Source organism: Rhineura floridana, chromosome 18, assembly GCF_030035675.1.
Source record: "Rhineura floridana isolate rRhiFlo1 chromosome 18, rRhiFlo1.hap2, whole genome shotgun sequence".
NCBI lineage: Eukaryota > Metazoa > Chordata > Lepidosauria > Squamata > Rhineuridae > Rhineura > Rhineura floridana.
This window is the reverse complement of record NC_084497.1, coordinates 5,524,394-5,545,483: the sequence shown is the minus strand read 5'-3', so window position 1 is coordinate 5,545,483 and position 21,090 is coordinate 5,524,394. Positions and strand designations below refer to the sequence as shown.

Genomic DNA, 21,090 nt, shown 5'->3' with positions numbered 1-21,090 from the left:
ATTCTGAGTTTCTTTCCTGGACATTTTTTTTTCATAATAATGTTATTTGTTAATTAGTTTAGTTTTTGTAAATTGTATTGCTTTCATTTATGTATTTTAATATTTGTGTTTATTTTTCTTTGTAAGCCGCCTTGAGGGCCTTTGGCCGAAAGGCATGGTATAAATAATAATAATAATAATAATAATAATAATTTGACCCTATTCACCGTCATCGTTGTCAGCAACTTCTGCTCCCTCTACATAGGGGGTCCTACTCGAATCAGGGATCATGTTACGAATGGGATGACTTCACAGTACGTCGCAGCCAATCAGATCTGGCAGCCTGATGACGCCAATGTGAGGGCTGTTTGGAAGCGATGATACGCAAAAGGCAATTTGAGCAGGAAAAAGGCATTTCTCAAGGAGTGCCCTCCGAAAGCCCCCTTTTGGGGACATTTTTGGTGCTCCACGAGAAAACTTCCTTCTTGTTGTTGTTTAATTGCCCTTACTAGCCCTCACTTTCAGTTCCACTCAGATGAAAAAGGTGCTGGGGTTGGGGAGGGAGGGAAGGAGAGGCTGATACAACTTTGTGCAAATCCTGGTTTTGGATGCCAAGCCAGTCTACCAGCCGTCTTGGAAGCTCTGTGAAACGTTTTGTTGTCGATTTCGACTTATGGCGACCCCATAAATCAGCAACAGCATCTGTCGTGAACCACCCTGTTCAGACCTTGGAAGTTCAGCTCTGTGGCTTCCTATTAAAACGTTTAAAAAGTCATAAGGAAGCCAGTCTTGGATGCTGTCCCAGGCAATTCCAGAAGGAAGTGTGCCACCACTGAGGAGGCCCTGTTTTTCAGTCTTGCCTCCGACGTCTGTGGCACCTGCTGGTGGGGGGGGGGAAGGCTGTTGCTCAGTGGCAAAGCATCTGCCTTGCGTGCAGAATCCTTGGCTCCTTCGGGTAGGGCTGGGAGAGGCTCCCTCCCTGTCGGAAATCCTGGAGAGTCACTGCCAGTCAGTGTAGACAATAGTGAGCAAGACATGCCAGTGGTCTGACTCACTATTAAGGCAGCTTCCTGTATTGACCACTGAGACAATTCTTTTGCCAAGGGAGCTTAAGAACATCTTGATCCAGCCTACTCTTTGGAGAAAGGGTTGCCAGCTTTTTTCACCGTCCCCGCTCCTGTGTTTTTTATCATCAGCGTGACACGCAGGAATACAACAAGTGAAACTTCTCTCTCACACACACAGGCACACACAGAAGGGGGGAAAACGTTATCTGCTACCTTGCCATGTGGCCAGCTGCTGTTAAAAGCGCAGGAGCAGTTCTGGTAGAAAGAAGTTGGCAACACCAAGGGCACAGCCACCTGAACAGTGCGCAGCCACGAGATCACCCCTGCTCCCTTTTACAAGGCGTCTGGCCTTCAAGATCAGGGGGGAGATTCCCCCCTCTCCAAAAAAAACCCAATCGATTGACACTTCACATGAACAGCAACCCTCTTTCCACATGGACTCATTTTTATTGGCGTTGGGTTGGACATTTCTAGTTGCTTTTATTTAAAAAATAAATGCTGGGCTTTGGGGCTGGCTGCTGTTCCGTACTCGAAAGCGCAGCCTCTCGGTGTGAATCCCTTTTCGGGACGGTCGAAACAAGAGATGCTTTTCTCCTCTGGCTCATCGTTCCACGTTGCCCGGATTCCCGTTCCGAACATCGACAACAACAACCCCCCCGCCTTTTATTTTAAAAAAATAAAATACATATATGACTTGTTTTGGCATGATGAGCCTGTCGGGGGAAAAGAGCGGGCTGGCTGGCTGGCTGGGGAGGCGTTCGCCAAAGTGTCGTGTTTGCGTTGGGGAAGGGCTGTCCCTCCGCGGCAGAGTGTCGGCATTGCTTGTAGGAAATCTCCGGTTATTATTATTATTTATTATTATTTGATTTATATCCCGCCCTTCCTCCCAGCAGGAGCCCAGGGCGGCAAACAGAAGCCCTAAAAGCACTTTAGAATATCATAAAAACAGACCTTAAAATACATTAAAACAAAACTACATTAAAAAACCCTGCAGAGCCTCTGCTGCCAGTCTGTGCAGGCAAGGCTGAGCTAGATAGACCACTGGTCTGGTACAATATAAGGCAGCGTCCCATGTTCCTATTTAAATTGAATGTCTTAATGTTTTGTATTTCATAGAATAGTAGAGTTGGAAGGGGCCCATAAGGCCATCAAGTCCAGCCCCCTGCTCAATGCAGGAATCCAAATCAAAGCATTTAGTTCTGTTCTGCAAAGGTCTTTGGACTAAGCAATACTCATGTTAAGCTGTTTAAATTAGCCCGTTATTTAGAATCTTGAGGGCCGGAATCTTGCTTTTATTTTTAGGTGAAGGGTCATGGTTCAGTGGCAGATCACCCGCTTTGCACGTAACAGGTCCCAGGTTCAAATCCCCACTGGCATCTCCAGGTATGGCTGCGGGGAGACCCCTGTCTGAAACCCTAGAGAGCTGCTGCAAGTCAGTATCAACAATACTGAAGTGGATGGTTTCAGGATAAGGCAGCTTCCAATTTAAATCAGCCCATTGTTCAGAACCATGAGGGCTAGAGCCTTCTTTTATTTTTGGGAGAAAAGATCATAGTTCAGTGGTAGAGCACATAGTTTACCTCCCTGCCCTGGATATTTTTGTACACCGCCCAGAGAGCCTTCGGGCTTAGGGCGGTATATAAATTAAACTAAATAAAATAAATAAATATAAATTTAAAAATAAATACATGAATAAGTTGCATGCAAAAGATTCCAGATGGGTAGGGCTGGGACTCTCCTCTGTCAGAAATGATGCAGAGCTGCTGCCAGTCAGTGTAGACAATATTAAGGTAGACGGACCAATGATTTGGTGTAAGGCAGGAGCTGGGAGCCCAACCTGCCTTTGATGAGCTTCTCCCTGTAAAGAACCTCCGATAACTGCGGCATGAAAACCACCATATGACTTTTTTAGACCTTTTACAAGAGCATAGTGCCCTGCCCCAAAGAGTTTACAATCAAAATTTCACCAGGGGGTAGGAGAGGAGATGATGGGAAAGGAGAGTGTTGAGTGTAAGCGACAACTTTAGCCAAGAGAGGTTTTGCAGGGGTGGGTAGGGGGGCATTGGGTTTTGAAGAGAGCTATGAAGGAAATTCTCTGTTTAATCTGTTTTAATTCTGGAGTCCCTGATCTTGTTTCTTCCTCTAATTCAATTTATCTTGCCCGCTCAGTCTCCCACAGGACCACAAGCCAGAGATGACGTCTCCTCGGAGCATCCGAATGAATAAAAACTTCAGAGGAAGAGGCAGCAGCTTCATAAACGGCAAATCCCAGGCAGGCACTTGACAGGGGGAGTGGAGATCCATGAATTCTCAAGCCAGTTCTTAATATAGATACATACCGGGCTCCAGCTTCATCACGCCTTGAGGATGGCTGCTGTTCCAGGTCTGATTTTGTTGGCCAGCGTCTGCCACTATGCATCCAGTCAGATGCCCGACGGAAGAGGTAAGTCAGATCCCCTTTGCAGTCTTGTCCCGTCTTTAAAAAGTTAGGAGGGTTTGTAAAGTCCAGGCTGATTTTAAAAATAATCGTCCCAGCTGAGGGTCTGTGGTCTGCTCTCTTCTGCTTTATTCCATTACTGACACTACTTCCCAAGTGTTAAATTCTGATAGCGTTATTTATGTTGATATAGGTGGGTAGATTAATAGATAGATCTAGTTATAGATATAGATAAATTATTCTGCATACGCTTTATCTTGGGAGGTGGTGAGTGAGAGAGAATATATGCATATCTGTTGGCGAGTCTGTCAGTTTTAAGTTTCTCAACATTTTCCTGGTCTTGTTCAGCACATTTCCACGTAATTTTGCAATTTTTAAAAAATCTCCAACCAAAAGTTCATCAGCTGTTCAGCGTGCATTTCACCTGTAACATATACCTTCTCGCTAAGGATTTTGGTTCACAGGTCATTCCGGGACGTGCAAATTCAGTGGGTTTGCACTACAATTCAGCCTGAACTGAATTTTTTGCCTGTTCCTCCTCTCTCTCTCAACTGGGGATAACACTTTGTGCATTGAATGAAGGGGATCAGTGGTCCCCCAAAAGCTTACATCACAATAAATTTGTTAATCTGCAACTGCCATCGTCCCTGACCATTGGACACGCTGGCTGGGGCCGATGCGATTTAGAGTCTAACAACATCAGGAAGGGGAAGGTGCTTTAATGTGCCACAGAACTCTTCGTCACGTCTTTTATGTTTGTAAGCCAAAAAAAAAGTCGCAGATCACACTAAAAATTCTCAAGGTGATGTCCACTTACAGGACAGTGATAGAGCACTTATCTTGCATGCAGAAGGTCCCATGTTTGACCTCCCAGGTTGGGCTGAGAGAAATTCCCTGCCTGAAACCCTGTACAGCTACTGCCAGTCAGTGCAGACAGTATTGAGCGAGATGGACCAACAGTCTGACTCAGTGCAAGCCTTCTGCATTTATTTATGATTTTTAATTAAATTTCCAATGGACACAACCAAGGGCATAATGACTACACGTCTAGAGGTGGGACTTTATGGAATGGTTTCAATCACTTTGTGTTGGGCTGTCCAATTAATTATATGCCACTGTGCAGCCTGGTAACGTCTCCCCGCTGCCCACATCAAACATCGTGGGAACCGAACCAAATTATGGAGCTTTTATAAAAGTACAGAAAGGCCGGGGTGGAAGGGGAGAGAGAGAAATTATTTGGCATGCCTCGTGATAGTTGAACCAGATGAGCCAAAGAATCTGATCAGCAGCGAGTTCAGACCAAGGTACTTCAACGCAAGGCGTAGTTTAACTTATGGAACTCACTGCCACAAGGTTCAATGGCAGCTGCTTATCTGGATGACTTTTAGAACAGGATCAGGTAACTTCACAGAGGAGGTTATGCCTATTGACGGCTAACAATCGTAATTGCTGAAGGGATTCTCTGGAGTTTCAAGCGGGGTGTTTCCCAGCCTTACGTGGAGATATGGTTGTTTCCCTAAAAATAAAACAAGATTCCAGCCCTCTTGGTTCTGAATAAAGGTATGATTTAAATAGGAACATAGGAAGGTGCCTTATACAGAGTCACACCATTGGTCCCTTTAGTTCAGGGGTTGGGAACCTCCAGTCTTAGGCCAAATTATACTTCAGTACTGTCTTCGCAGAGTGACAGTGGCTCTCCATGATTTCACACTTGGAGGGGGTTCTTTCCTAGCCCTAACTGGAGAGGCCTTTGGGGTCTGAGCTTGGGGCCGCTTGCATGCCAAGCAGTTGCTGTACACACTGAGCGGCACAGCCCTTCTCCAAAGAAGGATGTGATCTATTTGAATACACTCCAGAGGAGGAGAACACAGCATAGGGGGAGTTGCCCCCCCCTCTCACTAGCACGTTAGATTTTGTTCACAGTTAAGAATGTATCAGGCAAACCTGCCTCATTTGGTGGGCCTGCAGGGCTATGTATTGCTTGCACTGACTGGCAGCAGCTCTACAGGCAAAGGCTTTTCCTCAGCCAGGTGTGAAGTTGTGGATAGAGGGTTTATGGGTTTTTTTTGCATAATACTGTCGCCCTCTAGCTCAGGTTCATCCAATCAACTGGCGGTAGGATCCAGGAGAGACAAAATGTAGTAGTCTTTCACTCGGCACATAATTAAACCCGTGGAACTCATTGCCACAAGATGTTAGGACGGCAGCTAGCTTGGATGGCTTTTAAGGTGGTGGTGGGAAATTAGACAAAGTCACTGAGAGGAAGAGGTCTATCAGTGGCTGTTGGCCAAGATGGCTAAAATGGAACCTCCACATCTGGATGCAGTCTACCCATTGCTGGAGAGCAATAGAGGGGGATGAGTGCTTGTGGGCTGCTCCAGGACATCTGGCTGGCCAATGTGGGAAGCAAAATGCAGAGTTCCTCTGGTGGTTTAAAGTGGGGTCACCATCAAACTAAATAAAGATTGTGAGTGGATTAATCAACTAAAGCTCAAGTTGATTTTGGGGTCAGTTTTAACTGCTAAGGGCAAATTTTAATTGGCAGGGCCGCATTTATATATTCCTCCACCCCCACCCCCCCAAAAAAGTAGGTTGGTTCTGTTGCCTTAATGTCATGGAGCAAGATTTAAAAAGACTTCTGTGCTTAACTTCATAGATGCATATTTCTAACTGATGTGTTAATAGGTCATAAAAGTGGTGGGAAGGCTCCTCTGAGCCATCCTCACGATTCTCTTCCGTTTGGAAGTAGCAGTGAGATATTGGATGCTTCTTCCCCATTGCAGGCAGAGACCTTTCGCCAGAGATGCTGTCGGAGATGAAGGGAACAAACCAAGTTCTGAGAGAAATCACAGAACTGCTGAACCAGCAGGTAAGGGAGATGGGATGTCAGTCCTTTCCTTCTGAGGTCATTAACTCTTCTTTCAAGTTAAAAAGAGGGGTGGGAAGGACACTGAACCTTTCCTTTTAGAAGAAAGCAATTTCCTCCAAAATCCTCTGCCCCCTGAGTTAACTATGCACTAATTCTGCACACGCTATCTGAATACTGGCTTTTTAGCATGGTCATAAGGGCTAGAAACTGGCTTGCAAAGAAACTGAGGCAGTGGGAGGCTGTTTGTCAGCATCCCATCCCAGATACCACATTCTGGATGTAGGTAGCCTGTCTAGGGTGTCACAGCCCTGATTAGGGTATCATACGAATGGAAACGAAGCGATCAAGAGATGGCGAGTTTGGGGGGAAATCCATAAGGATCCAAACAGCAAGCGGCTGGGCCAAATTCGGCCTGCCAGAATCTCCCTAAATTCAGCAGGTAACCTTTTTAATTTGTCAGGGGCCACATCCCCTTGGGGATAATCTGTCAGGGGCCACACGTGACCAGTGTGCAGAGCTATTCCTTTCTCCCTCGCAAGCTCTTTCCCTCTGCCTCCTTGTCCAACAGGAGAGGGACAAATCATCCTTGCCACAAGTCTGACCTGATGCGGGCAGAGGGCTTCCTCCTCTGCGCGCGCACACACGGCCTCCTTCTGTCACGCCATTCATTTTGGCTCCGCCCCGCCCACGTGAAATTAGGCTGAGGGCCACCCGTGCTCCCCCGCCCCTGATTTAGAGCGCTTAATTTCTCTGCCTCTGACTGCAAGGTTGTGGGACCATGGACCACAGGGGAAAGCTTTTGCCTGGCTCTCCCTCTTTGTGGGTTTTCCAGAGGCGCCCTGCTGGCCACTGTCGGAAACAGGGATGCTGGTCTGGTCTGGATGGAATTTCGCTCCGGTCCGTCCCACAAGACTCTGCTTGTGCACTGTCCTTTCCAGACAAATCCCGAGGAGGAGAGGCCACCAGTGGCTACCGGGCAGGGAATCGAAGAGCAAAGCCTCCATGTTCTGAAGCAGTATACCTCTGGATATCAGCCGCCGCACCCATGGCCTTCACCTCTTGGTGGCTGTGGGCTTTCCGGAGCCACCGAGCTGGCCACCGAGGGAGGCAGGAAGAGGCCGGGCTCAGCCACAGGGGCGCGTCTGTACGGAGGCACATCCGGGGTTGTCAGCCATTGCGAGCTAGGCCTGCAACAAAATGTTGCAGCGTCGCCTCGCGAGAGTTCTCCTGTTCAGGATTCCAGTCGGCAGGGCTGGCCCGACTTATAGGCCGGGGGGGGGGGGAGATAGGGTAACAGTGGCAGCCCCTCTTGGCTGTTCTTCCTGGGCTGAATCCAATGTTGCTACAGTTCAGAGTCCTCCTGTTGAAATCAATAGACATGGCTTAGGTCCATTAATGCCAATGGGTCTCCTCTGGGTAAAATGGGCCATACTTATATGTTAGAGGAAGGGTGCACATCCTGAGGCCTAGGGGCCGAATATGGCCCTCCAAGCCTCTCTAACTGGCCCTCGGAGTCCTCTGCAGGTCACATGGCTCACCATCCTTATTTTGCACCTTCCTTGAGTGTTGTTGCGTTGCCTTGATTGAGGAAAGTGTGTGTGTGTGAGAGAGAGAGAGAGAGAGAGAGAGAGTGTAGAAACCAGCCCACGGTGCAAAAGATAAAAATTATATTCGTTGCTCTGGCTCCGCCCGCCCCTCGCATGCGACCCCCGGAAGGGAATGTGGCCCTGAAGCCAAAAAGAAAAGAGCTTTGTGCCTGCCGCCTTCAGTTCTGATGAAGAACACGATCCCATTGCAAGAATTTTATTTATTTATTTATTTATTTATTGGATTTATTAGTCGCCCATCTGGGAGGATATCCAACCACTATGGGCGACGTACAATCAGAAGTATAAAATTACAATGAACAATAGACATAAAGACATGAAGACATGAAGACATTAAAATCACCACCAATAACTGCAGAGCCCACAGAACCTAATTTTAAGTTGTTCTGAGTATATGGCTACATTTAACTTATTTAACCTGTATCCCTGTTGTACCTTGCTTGGAAAAGGCAGGATATATTTCAATACATAGAAGTATTGAGAAGATCCATTTGAAATCCACTTGACCCATCCCATCTTGAGCGGCTCAGAGACAAAGATTTGATGAACTTCTTCTGGTTCTTACCTCATCCATCGTGGGCTGCTCTCTCACCTGGTAGACACTGTTCGGGTTGCTGACGGTGGGGATGCTTTTGGGCTCTCCAGCAGAGCTCTCCTCATCAGAGAAGGTGCTGGAGGGGCAATCCAGCGTCTCCGCCTTGCCCACAGCCTGCCTGATGCGCTGAGGGATGTCATGGTGCTCTGTGCTGCCTTCAAAGAGAGCCGCTGTGAAAGGGGGGTTGTTCTCACCATACAGAATTGCCTGTAGAACACTGCCGGGCGCCATGCTGGCCTTTACGTCAAAATCCCTTGGGCTGGCCCTACCAGCCCGCCAGCCTTGCCCTCTCTCACATTACTCCATTCCATCCCTCAGCCCCCTTTTCTTTTTCAACGGAGACGCGACATTCTGTGCGTACTCAGTTCTCCCTGGGCTTTATTGAGATGGGGTGCTGTCCCTTTATTTATTGGACTTTTGGAAACCTTGGGGTCCCTTCAAGAAGGCCGCTGCTTCTCTCTCTTCTTCCTCAGTGGTCCTGTGGCGGCTTCAAATGCTGTCAGCACTCGCCACCCGCGTTCGACGTTAGCGTAGTGGAGCCTCCATTTTCAGAGGCAGTGTACCCCTGAACAAGAGGCTGAGGTCACATAACAGAGGAGTCATAGAACCATACAACTGAAGAGTTGGAAGGGGCCTATAAGGCCATCGAGTCCAACCCCCTGCTCAGTGCAGGAATCCAAATCAAAGCATTCTCGACAGATGGCTGTCCAGTTGCCTCTTGAATGCCTCCAGTGATGGAGAGCCCACTACCTCTCTAGGTCATTGGGTCCATTGTCGTACGGCTCTAACAGGAAGTTTTTCCTGATGTCCAGTCGAAATCTGGCTTCCTGCAACTTGAGCCCATTATTCCGCGTCCTGCACTCTGGGACGATCGAGAAGGGATCCCGGTCCTCCTCTGTGTGGCAACCTTTCATGTACTTGAAGAGTGCTCTCCTATCTCCCCTCAGTCTTCTCTTCTCCAGGCTAAACATGCCCAGTTCTTTCAGTCTCTCCTTGTAGGGTTTTGTTTCCAGTCCCCTGAGCATCCTCGTTGCCCTCCTCGGAACCTGTTCCCTGTGGCATCTGGGCTGGAAACAGGATCCTGGGCTCGGTTAGAGCCTTGGCCTGACCCAGCATGGCCACCCTTACGCCATTCATGCCTTTTGGGATGAAGCAGCGTCTGGGGTCATTCAGGCCCCCTCAGGGGAAGGCGGCATTCATTCCTGGACGCCCGCTCAAGCCTGCTTTGTCCGGCCGCCTCTTGCGTAACTCCACATTCCAGTCCTCTTTTTCATCCCACCCCCGGCTTGCTGCCTTCTCGCTGCCAGCAAACTGGAAAAGCAGACTGGCCCTCTCTGTGTGCCAGGACAAACTGCGCGGAGAAGCCTGGGGGCCTCCAGGGTGTGTTCCTCTCCAACCGTGTCTGCCTGGAACGAAGTCAGACCATCCCCGCCACCAGTGCGGCCGTTCCCTAGTTCTGGGCAGCTGGGCTGGCTGCTGACGGAGACAGGACACTAGGCAAGATGGACCTTTCGGTCTCATCCAAGAGGGCTCTTTTTTCCCCTAAACACCCTAAGAAGAACCAGACAAAAATCCCACGCAGGCCGAGTCTGCCGTCTGCTGCCAGTCACCGCAGCAGCGGCAAAGTAGAACGTCCATGCCCAGAGGCAGTCTCCCTCCGAATAGTGGCTTCTGGGGCGACACAACAAGGGTGGACGGTCAGCTGGGTCACATTGTGCTAGATCACGGACCAGTGAGACGCAGGTCATTCGCACGATATTCTCAAACGCTGAATTTATACGTATGGATTTAAAATTGGACTTTCAATGTCACGGAAGGCAAGCAAAGCTAATTTGCTATCCAAATCAGCCCAGGTAAATTCTTCAGTTAATTTGCAGCCCACCCCAGATCACCCCTCTTCACACACACACACACACCACACATATATTTCTATATAAAGTCATCTTTAATTAATGTATTCCCTCCATTAATATCCTACCCAATAACCCAGATCACCCCCCAAATTCATTGCCCACCCAGAAACACTTGAGGTACTCATGCCCCATGGACCCACTCCTAATGGTACCCTCGGCACTTGGCCACTAACAATGGAGCCTCCACCTTTGGAGGCAGTCTACCTCCAACTACAGGGGATAGCTTCTTCCTAAACAGTCTGGGAGGCCATCATGGCTGGCCCATGTTGGAAACAGGACACTTGGACTAGGTAGACTTTTTAGTTTGATCTAGCAAAGAAGCTCCTTCTATTTTCTTTAAATCCTTCCACTCTGTCCTTTCTAATAACGTCCCCCTTTTTGAAAAAGAAAAAAAAGAGAGGCTATTTAAATAAACAAACGGTTCCGCTGTTCCCTTCTAACTGCATAGCCATTCATCTTCAATCTCGGCCCTTTTTAAACATACGTTTCCAAGGGGGCATCTCTCCAAAATAAGGTCGTGCATGCCCCCTTTTTCACTTTGTGGTTGGAAGGTGCTTGTTCATTTCTTTGGGAATGCACAAATCATCCCACCCCCCACGCAAAAATGAAATGAAATTTGGCAGCTGCAGGAAAACCTCCGCTCCCTGTAGGCCTCCTCTGTCCAGGTTTACAGGAAGGTCTGGATTGGATTAGAGCTTTCTGAAAAACCACAACACGTTGGCAGTTGTTTAAATGAGCGCTGGGAAGCACCGCTGGATGAGATGATTACCTCAAGTAGACCCTTTCCTTCTTCCCCCGCTGGGGTTGTTCCTCTCAACATGGCCAAATCCAGATATGAACATAGCACAAAGTGGCATGGACTTATCTTAAACCAGATTAATGGTTATTCCCTCGTTTTCTCAGGAAATCCCCAGGAATTCAAACGGTCATAACACACTGCACGGTACATCAACATGCCCCCTCCCATCCTTTTTTTAAGCGTGAAAGGGGAGAGTGTTGGCTACTGAGAAGAGTCTTCTCAGTGGCTGACTTGCCACCTTTCACTCTGTTTCGCTCCAATCAGCAGGAAAGGAGAAGGAAGCGTGTTAGAGGACTCTTCTCGGGGACTGGCATGCTCCCTTTTCATGCTGATTGGCTCATAGGACGCTGGAGACAGGGACCCTGCTGAACACCCTGCTCCCAAAAAAGAAAGAAATTGTTAAATTATTGTTTTGTAAAAAGTGTTTTTAAATTTGTATCTTTGTTTTTAATGTTTTTAATTGTTGTCAACTGCCCAGAGAGCTTCAGCTATGGGGCGGTATACAAATGTAATAAATAAGAATAAGAATAAGAACTGGCCTCATTGCCTCAACCCAGGGCAAAGGGGCAAGTATGCCACGGATGGGGTGCCCCCACCAAGGAGGCCCTGTCTGTCATCGTTGCACGATGCCCTTCACCCAGCAATGGGGCAACAAAAAGGGTCTCCCTACCCCCACCTCAAAGATCTTAAAGCCCAGGAAGGCTGGTATAGGGAGAGGCATTTCCTTTGAATATTTGAGCCCCAAGTTGCTTGTGATTGCAGCTGGCTGTACTGCTCAAAATGCCACATTCTGCGCTAGCCAAAGCTTCGGGACTGTCTTCAAGGGCAGCCCCAGGTAGAGCATGTTACGGCAATCTAGCCGGGAGGTTACTGGAGAATGGATTCCATGTAGACGAACGGATGCTGTTGCTTCAGGCTAGAGCTGCGCGTGGAAACGGCCTCTTGGAATTCTCCACCCCATTTCTGGGCAGAGACATTGTGGGAGAAGGTTTCACTACATTTCTTCAGAGGGAGAATAAGTTCTCCAATTTCTGGAGGGTGGGAGCTCACTATTTGCAGTGGCAATAGCACCGCTTCTTCCTTTTCCCCTAAGCTTCCCCCTACTTCTGCAACAATGCTGCAGAAACAGCAACTGAGTTGGCAACCAAGCTGCCGTTTTGAATCCTTCACAATGGCCCGGACCTGGCATCATTCCAGGGGCATTGTGGGAGAAAAATGACAATCACTGGTCAATGTCAGATCTGCAGAAAGAAAGTGACAGGAGTTGTAAATACAGAGTTATTCTATTCAACTTCACATCCACAGCCCTCTGATACACTTTAACAGTCGTGACTTCCCCCCAAAGAATCCTGGGAACTATAGTGTGTTAAGGGCGTTGGGAACCAAAGCCCTGTAAGGGGGTCTCCTAACAACTGTCAGCACCCCAAACAAACCCGCATTCCAAGGTTTCTTTGGGGGAAAAGCCATGACTGTTGAAGTGGTATAAGTTCGCATCCACACCATACATTTAAAGCACTTTTATACCACTAACAGTCATGGAGGATCCTGGGAACTGTAGTTTGTTAAAGATTCTGGGAACTGTATTCTGTGAGGTCAGCAGCCTTATTGACTCTTAAAGTGGGACAATAGCGCTTTAAAGATATGGTGCGGATGTGAACAAAGGCTTAAACCAGAACCAAGCCAGAGATTGGGGGGCAGGACAATTGCTGAGTGCAAATTCTGCAAAGTGGCTTTCCTTTTTTTCTAGAGGGGTTGCCACGGGCTTTGAAACGGAGCTTTTTCCCAGTCGCTGGGGAAAGGAAATGTCTGTAACTGGTGTCCATGTCAACAACTGTTTTCCAGATCAAGGAGATCACATTCTTGAAGAACACAGTGATGGAATGCGATGCTTGCGGTGAGTTGGCCTGTGTCAAAGGCCATGGCGCATGCATGTGAATCTTTTCATTAATGGGGGGGCGAAATGAGGCTTTGGCTGGAATCCGCAGCCTATAACCCCCTTTTCTTATTCAGCAGTCCTTGCAATATTTCTCCAGTTAAGGCCAGAGTCGACGGTAAAATGCACTGGGTGCGCCCAGCAGTATGGCAGAGTGGGTGCATCTTTTTTGGACGAGTTAGAAAGGGGGGCAAAAATCAATGTGCTTCTGAGAATCATCTCTCAGACGTATGGCGCTCTGGATGGGGCCAAAGGCATTCCGCAAAACTAGAGGATCTGTTTTGCAGTCTGATTTTGTCGCACCTCCAGGCTCACCCAGCATGACTGGGTGTGCACTGCTATTTCTGCCTGGCTGCAGCTGAAACTACAAGTATAGCCAACTCTCGAATGCAGCCTTTAGTATTAACCTGCCCCCCCATAGGGCACCCTCTAATCATGCTTCAGCTGTCTGGTAGAGGAGGAGTCTGAGCACATAGAAATCCTGGAACGGTAGCTGTCTTCGTTATTTATTATGGTTGTGTCTGGTTTGTTAATTTTTTATTTCCAGGGAGAGAGGCACTTGTGGGGTTTCTTTTCTCGGTTGCCAGAATAACTTGGGGGGGCAGCTCATAAGCACCTTGATCTGTGGGCGGGGAGGAGGAGAGTGGGGGACACCGTGTGTCTCACGCCAGCCTTGCAAGGGACAGCCAAAAAGATCCTGTGCAAAAAGATCAGTTGAGGATAAGGATGGCAAGATCTGTCTGTTTCGGTTCTCTCACTTTCTCATTATTCCAATGTTAAATTCAGTTATCTACATTTCTACAGTGATCTGTGGATTTTTAAAAAAAAAAATCCTCATGAAAACTCTCCACCTTTTAAGTGCAAATTTCTCCAAATAAACACGTTTTTGTAGGCTGTTTTGACAAAGGTACGCATTTTGGCAAGCCATTTCTCATAGTGATTTTCACTCATGTGTTTTATGACCCTTTCCCCTAACACATGCATGTTTGTAAATGTTGCTTAGTTGGTGAACTGCATCCCAAAATTCAAACAAATGCAAATTTTGAAGGATGGCTGCTTTTCGGTCATTTTGTTTTGGAAAGTACGAATTTGATTGAAATTTATTTATTTATTGCATTTATATACCGCCCCATAGCCGAAGCTCTCTGGGCAGTTTACAATTAAAAACATTAAAAACAAATATACAAATTTTAAAAACACATTGTTTAAAAAGCAATTTAAAACACATGCTAAAATGCCTGGGAGAAGAGGAAAGTCTTGGCCTGGCACTGAAAAGATAACAGTGTTGGCTCCAGGCACCCCTCGTCAGGAAGATCATTCCATAATTTGGGGGCCACCACTAAGTAGGCCCTCTCCCTTGTTGCCAGCCTCCCAGCTTCTCTCGGAGGAGGGCCGTTGATGTTGAGCGTAGTGTACGGGTGGGTTCGTGTCGGGAGAGGATCGGGTATTGCGAAACTGAACCGAAAGTCTCGCCCATCCCTAGTCGAGGGAGAGCTGAGAGGATGGCGTAGGAGGAAAGGGAGGCCAGTGGAGCCTAGAGGGGCGGAAGTCAGGCAGCCCAACAGTGGGTGGGGCCAGAGCCAATGGGAGGCGGAGCCAACTCATTTCTAGGTTTTCTCCCCGTCCTCCTGGCTGAGTTCTACAAGGGGCAACACTAAAACGGAGGAAGGGAAGGAAGCTGATTGGCAGCGCTGCCTCCTGGAATGGTTGTAAATAAGCAAGCAAGCGGGCAGGCTGGCTGAGGCTGGTGGGGCGGTGCCCTTTGTGCTCCAACAGACCAGCCTCCACTAAGGAGCAGACCAACTTCCTCCTCTGTGTCTTCTTCACTTCCAGGCATAGGCACGGGAGCGACGGGCCCTGGGATCAGCGTGGCACCTCTTAACCACTGCTACCCAAATCCTTGCTTCCCTGGGGTCACCTGCACAAACATGCCCACTGGCTTCCGCTGCGGGACCTGCCCTCTCGGCTACACCGGCAATGGGAGCCACTGCACCGACGTTAACGAGGTGAGGGGCGGCCAAACGGCCACGGGCTCTCCTTTTGTGTGGAAGATTGGGAGGGGAGGGGCACTGCTCTCTGTTGAATCTCCTTCGAGCGGTCAAGGAGCGTCACGCAATTCCCGAAACGGTCCTCACCGCAGCCCTGTAGAGTAGGCTCAGTATTATTATCCCTGTCCTGCAGATCAGGACTACGGCCATACTACCCTGAACACGCCTGATCTCGGAAGCTAAGCAGGGTCAGGTCTGGTTAGTGCTTGGATGGGAGACCGCCTGGGAATCCCGGGCGCTGTAGGCTGAGAGGGAGGCAATGGTAAACCACCTCTGAAGACCTCTTACCATGAAAACCCGATGAATACATAAAAAAAAAGATTCATAAGGGTAATCGACTTGAAGGCATATAACAACAACTGCGGATCAGGGTAGGGGGTGGGAGGTCTGAGGCTTAAGACAGAGCACCGGCTCCCGGATTCCCACTTCATTGCTTAGCCCTTTGAACAGAGCCCTCCTTGGCAGGAGAGACAGGCAAAGCAATGCCTGCCACTCTTGGCGGCTGATGAACAAAGGCGGGCAACACACTTCAAGACACCTGGCCCCTGTTCAGCCAACTCCAGTGGACTCAAGAAGATCAGGCAATGCTCCTACTGGGAGGAGGGGCGGGATATAAACGTAGTCGATCAATCAACGAACGGCAGGAATAGCTCTGGGAAAGATTGCTGGCAGAGAGTCAGAGGCCGAGGCTTGAGCAGGGAGTCGTCCAGGCCTCTTGTGAGTTTGGGGCATGAGAAAGATTCAGCTCTGGGGTCCTTCGGGTTTATAGCTCTGTCGCCTTTGCCACACTGCTGTACCCACCAGTGATACTGACTCAGAGCTTGGAGAAGTAACTTTTTTGAACTACAACTCCCATCAGCCCAGTCCAGTGGCCATGCTGGCTGGGGCTGATGGGAGTTGTAGTTCAAAGAAGTTACTTTTCCAAGCTCTGTACTGACTTACAGATCCGGGACACCCTAGTGAGGGACGGGCCTCTTCACCCATCTGTACGCCATCCGGTACGACACTTGGCAAGTGGCCAGCGATGCCATAATCACACAGAAATCAATGAAACCTTCTGCTAAGTCGAGCGCAGGACACGGAATAATGGGCTCAAGTTGCAGGAAGCCAGGTTCCAACTTCACATTCAGGAAAACTTTCCTGTTAGAGCCATACGACAATGGAACCAATGGCCTAGGGAGGTAGTGGGCTCTCCGACACTGGAGGCCTTCAAGAGGCAGCTGGACAGCCACCTGTCGGGAATGCTTTGATTTGGATTCCTGCATCAAGCAGGGGGTTAGTAGACTAGATGGCCTTGTAGGACCCTTCCAACTCTACTATTCTATGTTACTACTTTTTTTGCATTTGCATTTGCAGTGCACAGCAAACCCCTGCTTTTCCAGAGTCCAGTGTGTCAACACATCCCCCGGTTTCCACTGTGGCCCCTGCCCTCCCGGCTACACTGGGTCAGCGCTTGAAGGAGTCGGTTTAGCCTTCGCCAGGGCTAACAAGCAGGTAACTCTTAGAAGGATGTGGCCTCCTCTCCTCTGATCAGGACGACGTGCATAGCGGCAGAGGAGGGGGGGCATCTTTTCTGAGATTTCCGTTTCTTTGCTGTACCTTTAAATTGGGGGCGGGCAACCTTTTTTCGCTTCCGAGAGCCACGTGAAGGAGAGCTGTCTGGAGCGGATGGGAGCTGTAGCCCTAAACGTCTAGAGGGCACCAGGTTGGGGGAAGCTGCCTTAGGCAGACTGGAGATCCTGCTTGTTTGTTCTGGTCGTAGCAATGCTGAACCCTCAGACTCTGTGTTCCTGTGGGATTGTGTTTGAAACCCTTTATGTAAAGATCCCTGGGCTGCTCTGTGAACCTCTGGTGTTCAGAGCGTGGGGCTTTCAAGCATCTCCCGTGCTGCGCTTTGAAGTCCAAACAATTGGGACTTCCAAGCACAGCATCATCCGACATCAGCTGGGCCGTTTGACCTAGCAGGGGCGGGGTGATAAAGGTCTGTCCTGCCCACCAGAAAAGGTTGCTCACCTCTGATCTAAACCCAGTTTGACCTCTTCTTACCGGCCGTGGCTGTCCAGGGTTTTGGGCAGAGAAGATCCTTTCTCATCACTTGATGCTACCTGATCTCCTTTTTTCTGAAGATGCCAGGAATTGAACCTGGGACCTTCTGTATGCGAAGTTTGTGCTCAGCCATTGAGCTACAGAAGCTCCCCAGTCATCACATAACAACATCGATGAAACCACAGAGCGTCTTCTGGCACCTTTAAGGAGTAACGGGTTTATTATGGCACAAGCCGTAACGTCCCCGAAAACACAATAAACGCATCAGAGCCCCTCAAAGGTGCACCAAGACTCTTGCTTGGTTTTGCTGGGAAAGACTAACACGGCTACCCCTCTGGAAATTTCGGGAAGCAGAATATGATGCAACTCACACTGATTTCCTCTCCGTTCTTTTTCTGAACAGGTCTGCAACGACATCAACGAATGCGAGGCAGGGATGGCCAACTCCTGCGTTCCCAATTCCATTTGCATTAACACTCGGGTAATTGTTGCCAACTGCCTCAGTCCCAGCTTTCCTTCTGTCCCACCTCAAAAGGCCACCCCCACCCCTTTTCAGCAGAGGGCAAACAACTTGACAGCCAGGGCTGGCTGGCCCAGTTTCTTAGATTTCTGACACAGGTATTTTAGCTCCGCTGTGGACGGTTATCTTGAATCCGCCTTCTGTCTCGTTGTGCCTATCCCAATGAAATTGTCCAGGTTATCAGCTAGATGCAAAATTCGTTGCTCGTTCACATTGAGACGTGCATTGGAATGTGCGTCCCGCTGAAAGCAAAGGGGGGGAAAACCCTGCATTTGGATTCAAATCCCATTGAATGCAGAAGGAGACGCTTTGATTTGGATGCAGTTACTAGCATCCAGTTACTAAAAGCAAGGATGTCTCAGGGCTGACGGACGGAAAAGAGGAAAACTCCACAAATTAGCGGGGCAGGTTTCACGCATCCTGAGAGGGGTCTGGGCATCCGTTTGGCTGATGTCAGTGGGGCAGTGAATCCACGCTGGGGTTTAGTCTGAATTTCCAAGGTGCTGAAATCTAGTCCCCAAATGGGTTGGACAGCTCCTTGAAAGTTGGGCCCAAAATAGGTCCAGCATCTCGAACAGATCCTTGAAAGTTAGGGCTGTAATCAGATCAGCACCTTGGACACCTCCATGAAAGTTAGGACTAAAACCTGGAGCAGATTCACTGCCCCACTGACATCAGAGCCTCCATCGCATTCACTCCATTGTGGCAAATCCCACGCCCCAACCACATGTTTTCTTCTGCCAGGGCTCCTATAAATGCGGAGCATGCAAGGCCGGCTTCGTAGGAAACCAAGCGTCTGGCTGTCGCAGCAAGGCTGAGAGACGGTGTCCCAATGGAGAACTTAGTCCGTGCCATGAGAAAGCGGAGTGCATTGTTGAGCGCGACGGGACACTCACCTGCGTGGTGAGTCCAAAGCCTTTGCCAGGCTCCTTGCTGATCTCCAAAGCAGTTCCAGATTAATAAAGCTAAAAAGGAAAGTTGCATAGATTTGGATGCTGGAGGAGAATGCAAAGCACCTTCCGATAATTTTCGCCTGAGGGACGTTGCTAATTCTTTACGTCTGCTTGTAGTGCATCGTCGGGTGGGCTGGAAACGGCTACATCTGCGGCAGGGACACGGACATAGACGGCTTCCCCGATGAGAAGCTCCGCTGCTCTGACAAAAAGTGCCGCAAGGTAAGAAGCCCTCCTTGACTTTTTGGGGCCGGGTGGTGGGTCTTGCTGGCTTGTTTGGCGCATGCCTCCCTTGTTTTCGCGGAGCGTAGGCAGGAACAACACTGGGGTTCCAATCCAAGGGTGGCAGGAGCGGAGTCTGGCCGAACAACTAGCACTGGGTTAAAAAGGAAAGGGAGAAAGATTACAAAAAACAAATTATAAAATGGAGGCCAATGAACGCCATCCTGAAGCTTATTGTTCAAATAAGGGGAAGGGCTTGTAGCTCAGTTGCAGAGCAACGTGCAGAAAGTCCCAGGTTCGAATCCCGGCCTCTCCGGGTATGGCTGGGGGAAACCTTTCTTTGAAGCCCTGCAGAAGAACAGACAGTGGAGACAGGACTTTGTGGCTCGTAGCCATTGCTTTTCAAGGCATCCAAGTTGGTGGCCGTCATACCCACTGCATCTCGTGGGAGGCAATTCCATCCTTTTACCTCTGCACTGTGTGAAGAAGCCCTTTCTGTTGTCTGTTGTGAGTCTCCCAACATTGGAGGATCCCATTCAGGAAAGTATAGCGAACAGGTTTGGAACAAGCCAGGAGTGCATTAAGCCAGCTTTGAATTCAGCCACGATTGAATATCCAGAGTAGTGTCTGAACCTGTTTAACCATAGTTTGCTGGTTTGGGCTGAACAGGAAACTATGGTTTGTCAGTTCTGGCTCCCTGTCTGTGGAATATGCTCCCCAGTGAGCTCTGCCTGGCGCCTTCACTGGCATTTTTCCGGCGTCAGGTAAAGCCGTACCTCTTCTCCCAGGCATTTGCTAGATTTAATATGCTGCCAAACCTTCGCGTGGGGCACGTTACTGCTATTGTTTTCCAGTTGTTTATTATTAAGTTTCTATAGCATTTTTCATTTCTTTTTCTTCTGATATTGTGTAACTCTCTTGGGAACCTTCGGGTGTCAAGCAATTAATAAATATAATAATATGGTTAGTTCAAGAGATCCTGGATTCTTTGTTTGCATGAGGGTGGAGTGATTGCCCGGATGCGATCATTGACAGGAAAGCTCAAAGTTGGCAATTGCCAAACTGGATGACTTACTTAGGTTTACAAGATTATTATGATGCACACCCTTAAAAATCAATAATAAACCAAAGATGGGTCATAGAATCATGGAGTTGGAAGGGGTCTGTGAGGCCATCAAGTCCAACCCCTTGCTCAATGCAGGAATCCAAATCAAAGCATTCCCGACAGATGGCTGTCCAGCTGCCTCTTGAAGGCCTCCAGTGTTGGAGAGCCAACTACCTCTCTAGGTCATTGGTTCCATTGTCGTATGGCTCTAACAACATCCCTTTAAAAATCAGATGCTCCACATTTGCCTCCCTCTTCAGGATAATTGCGTGAGCATCCCCAACTCTGGGCAGGAAGACGCTGACAGAGATGGCATCGGTGATGCCTGCGACGACGACGCTGATGGTGACGGCATAATAAACACTGAGGTTCGAACTCTGGTCTTGTATGCACAAGTGTTGCTCAGCTCTGTCTGATGTTGCTTTCAGGGTCTAGGAAGGCTCCAATTTCTCCATCATGCATTGCTGTGGCAGGGGCAGCTTCCCACCGTCTTTGTATGTCAGGCATAGTGAATGCAGACGGAAGAGAGGAACTGTGGGCGTGCTAAAATTGTACTGGGTGGTACAGACTCAATTGGGCCCCCAGAAAAATGGGGGGCATCCCCACCCTGCCCCGAGATGCTACAGCAGCTTTAGCCAACCCGGTGCCCCCCAGATATTTTGGGGCTACAACTCCCGTCTGCCGTGAGCATCTGGAGTTGTTATCCAGGGCAGCTGGAGGATACTGGGTTAGAAAAGAGGGTTCTGTGGGGTAGCCCAGCCACTGTCAGGGCCAGCTGGAGACATCTGGCTGCCTGAGGCAAACGATAAGGTCCCCCCACCCTCTTCCCCACACAGAAGCCAACAAGACTAGGGGAAGGGTCACATTATGCACTCCCAGACGCTGCGTAGGAATCTTTTCAAGCAGAATCCTTGAGGCAGTTGGAATCCAATGATTCCATGAGAATCTCTCTCTCTCTCTCTCTCTCTCTCTGTGTGTGTGTACATCTATGTAACTA

At 48.9% G+C, this 21,090-nt stretch overlaps 1 protein-coding gene and 1 pseudogene across 1 annotated transcript in view; both read left to right on the top strand.

Moving 5' to 3' along the window:
- The first annotated feature begins 3,378 nt into the window (after nucleotides 1-3,378).
- COMP (cartilage oligomeric matrix protein) overlaps nucleotides 3,379-21,090 on the top strand; it is an 84,550-nt gene continuing 66,838 nt past the window's right edge. Inside the window, exons 1-9 of the mRNA XM_061601877.1 lie at nucleotides 3,379-3,489; nucleotides 6,267-6,352; nucleotides 13,109-13,160; nucleotides 15,033-15,205; nucleotides 16,604-16,741; nucleotides 17,697-17,774; nucleotides 18,558-18,716; nucleotides 18,884-18,988; nucleotides 20,354-20,461. Coding sequence (XP_061457861.1) covers nucleotides 3,414-3,489; nucleotides 6,267-6,352; nucleotides 13,109-13,160; nucleotides 15,033-15,205; nucleotides 16,604-16,741; nucleotides 17,697-17,774; nucleotides 18,558-18,716; nucleotides 18,884-18,988; nucleotides 20,354-20,461 — 975 coding nt within the window. The 5' untranslated portion in view covers nucleotides 3,379-3,413. The remainder of the gene's footprint in view (nucleotides 3,490-6,266; nucleotides 6,353-13,108; nucleotides 13,161-15,032; nucleotides 15,206-16,603; nucleotides 16,742-17,696; nucleotides 17,775-18,557; nucleotides 18,717-18,883; nucleotides 18,989-20,353; nucleotides 20,462-21,090) is intronic.
- LOC133373044 (5S ribosomal RNA) lies at nucleotides 15,386-15,494 on the top strand (annotated as a pseudogene).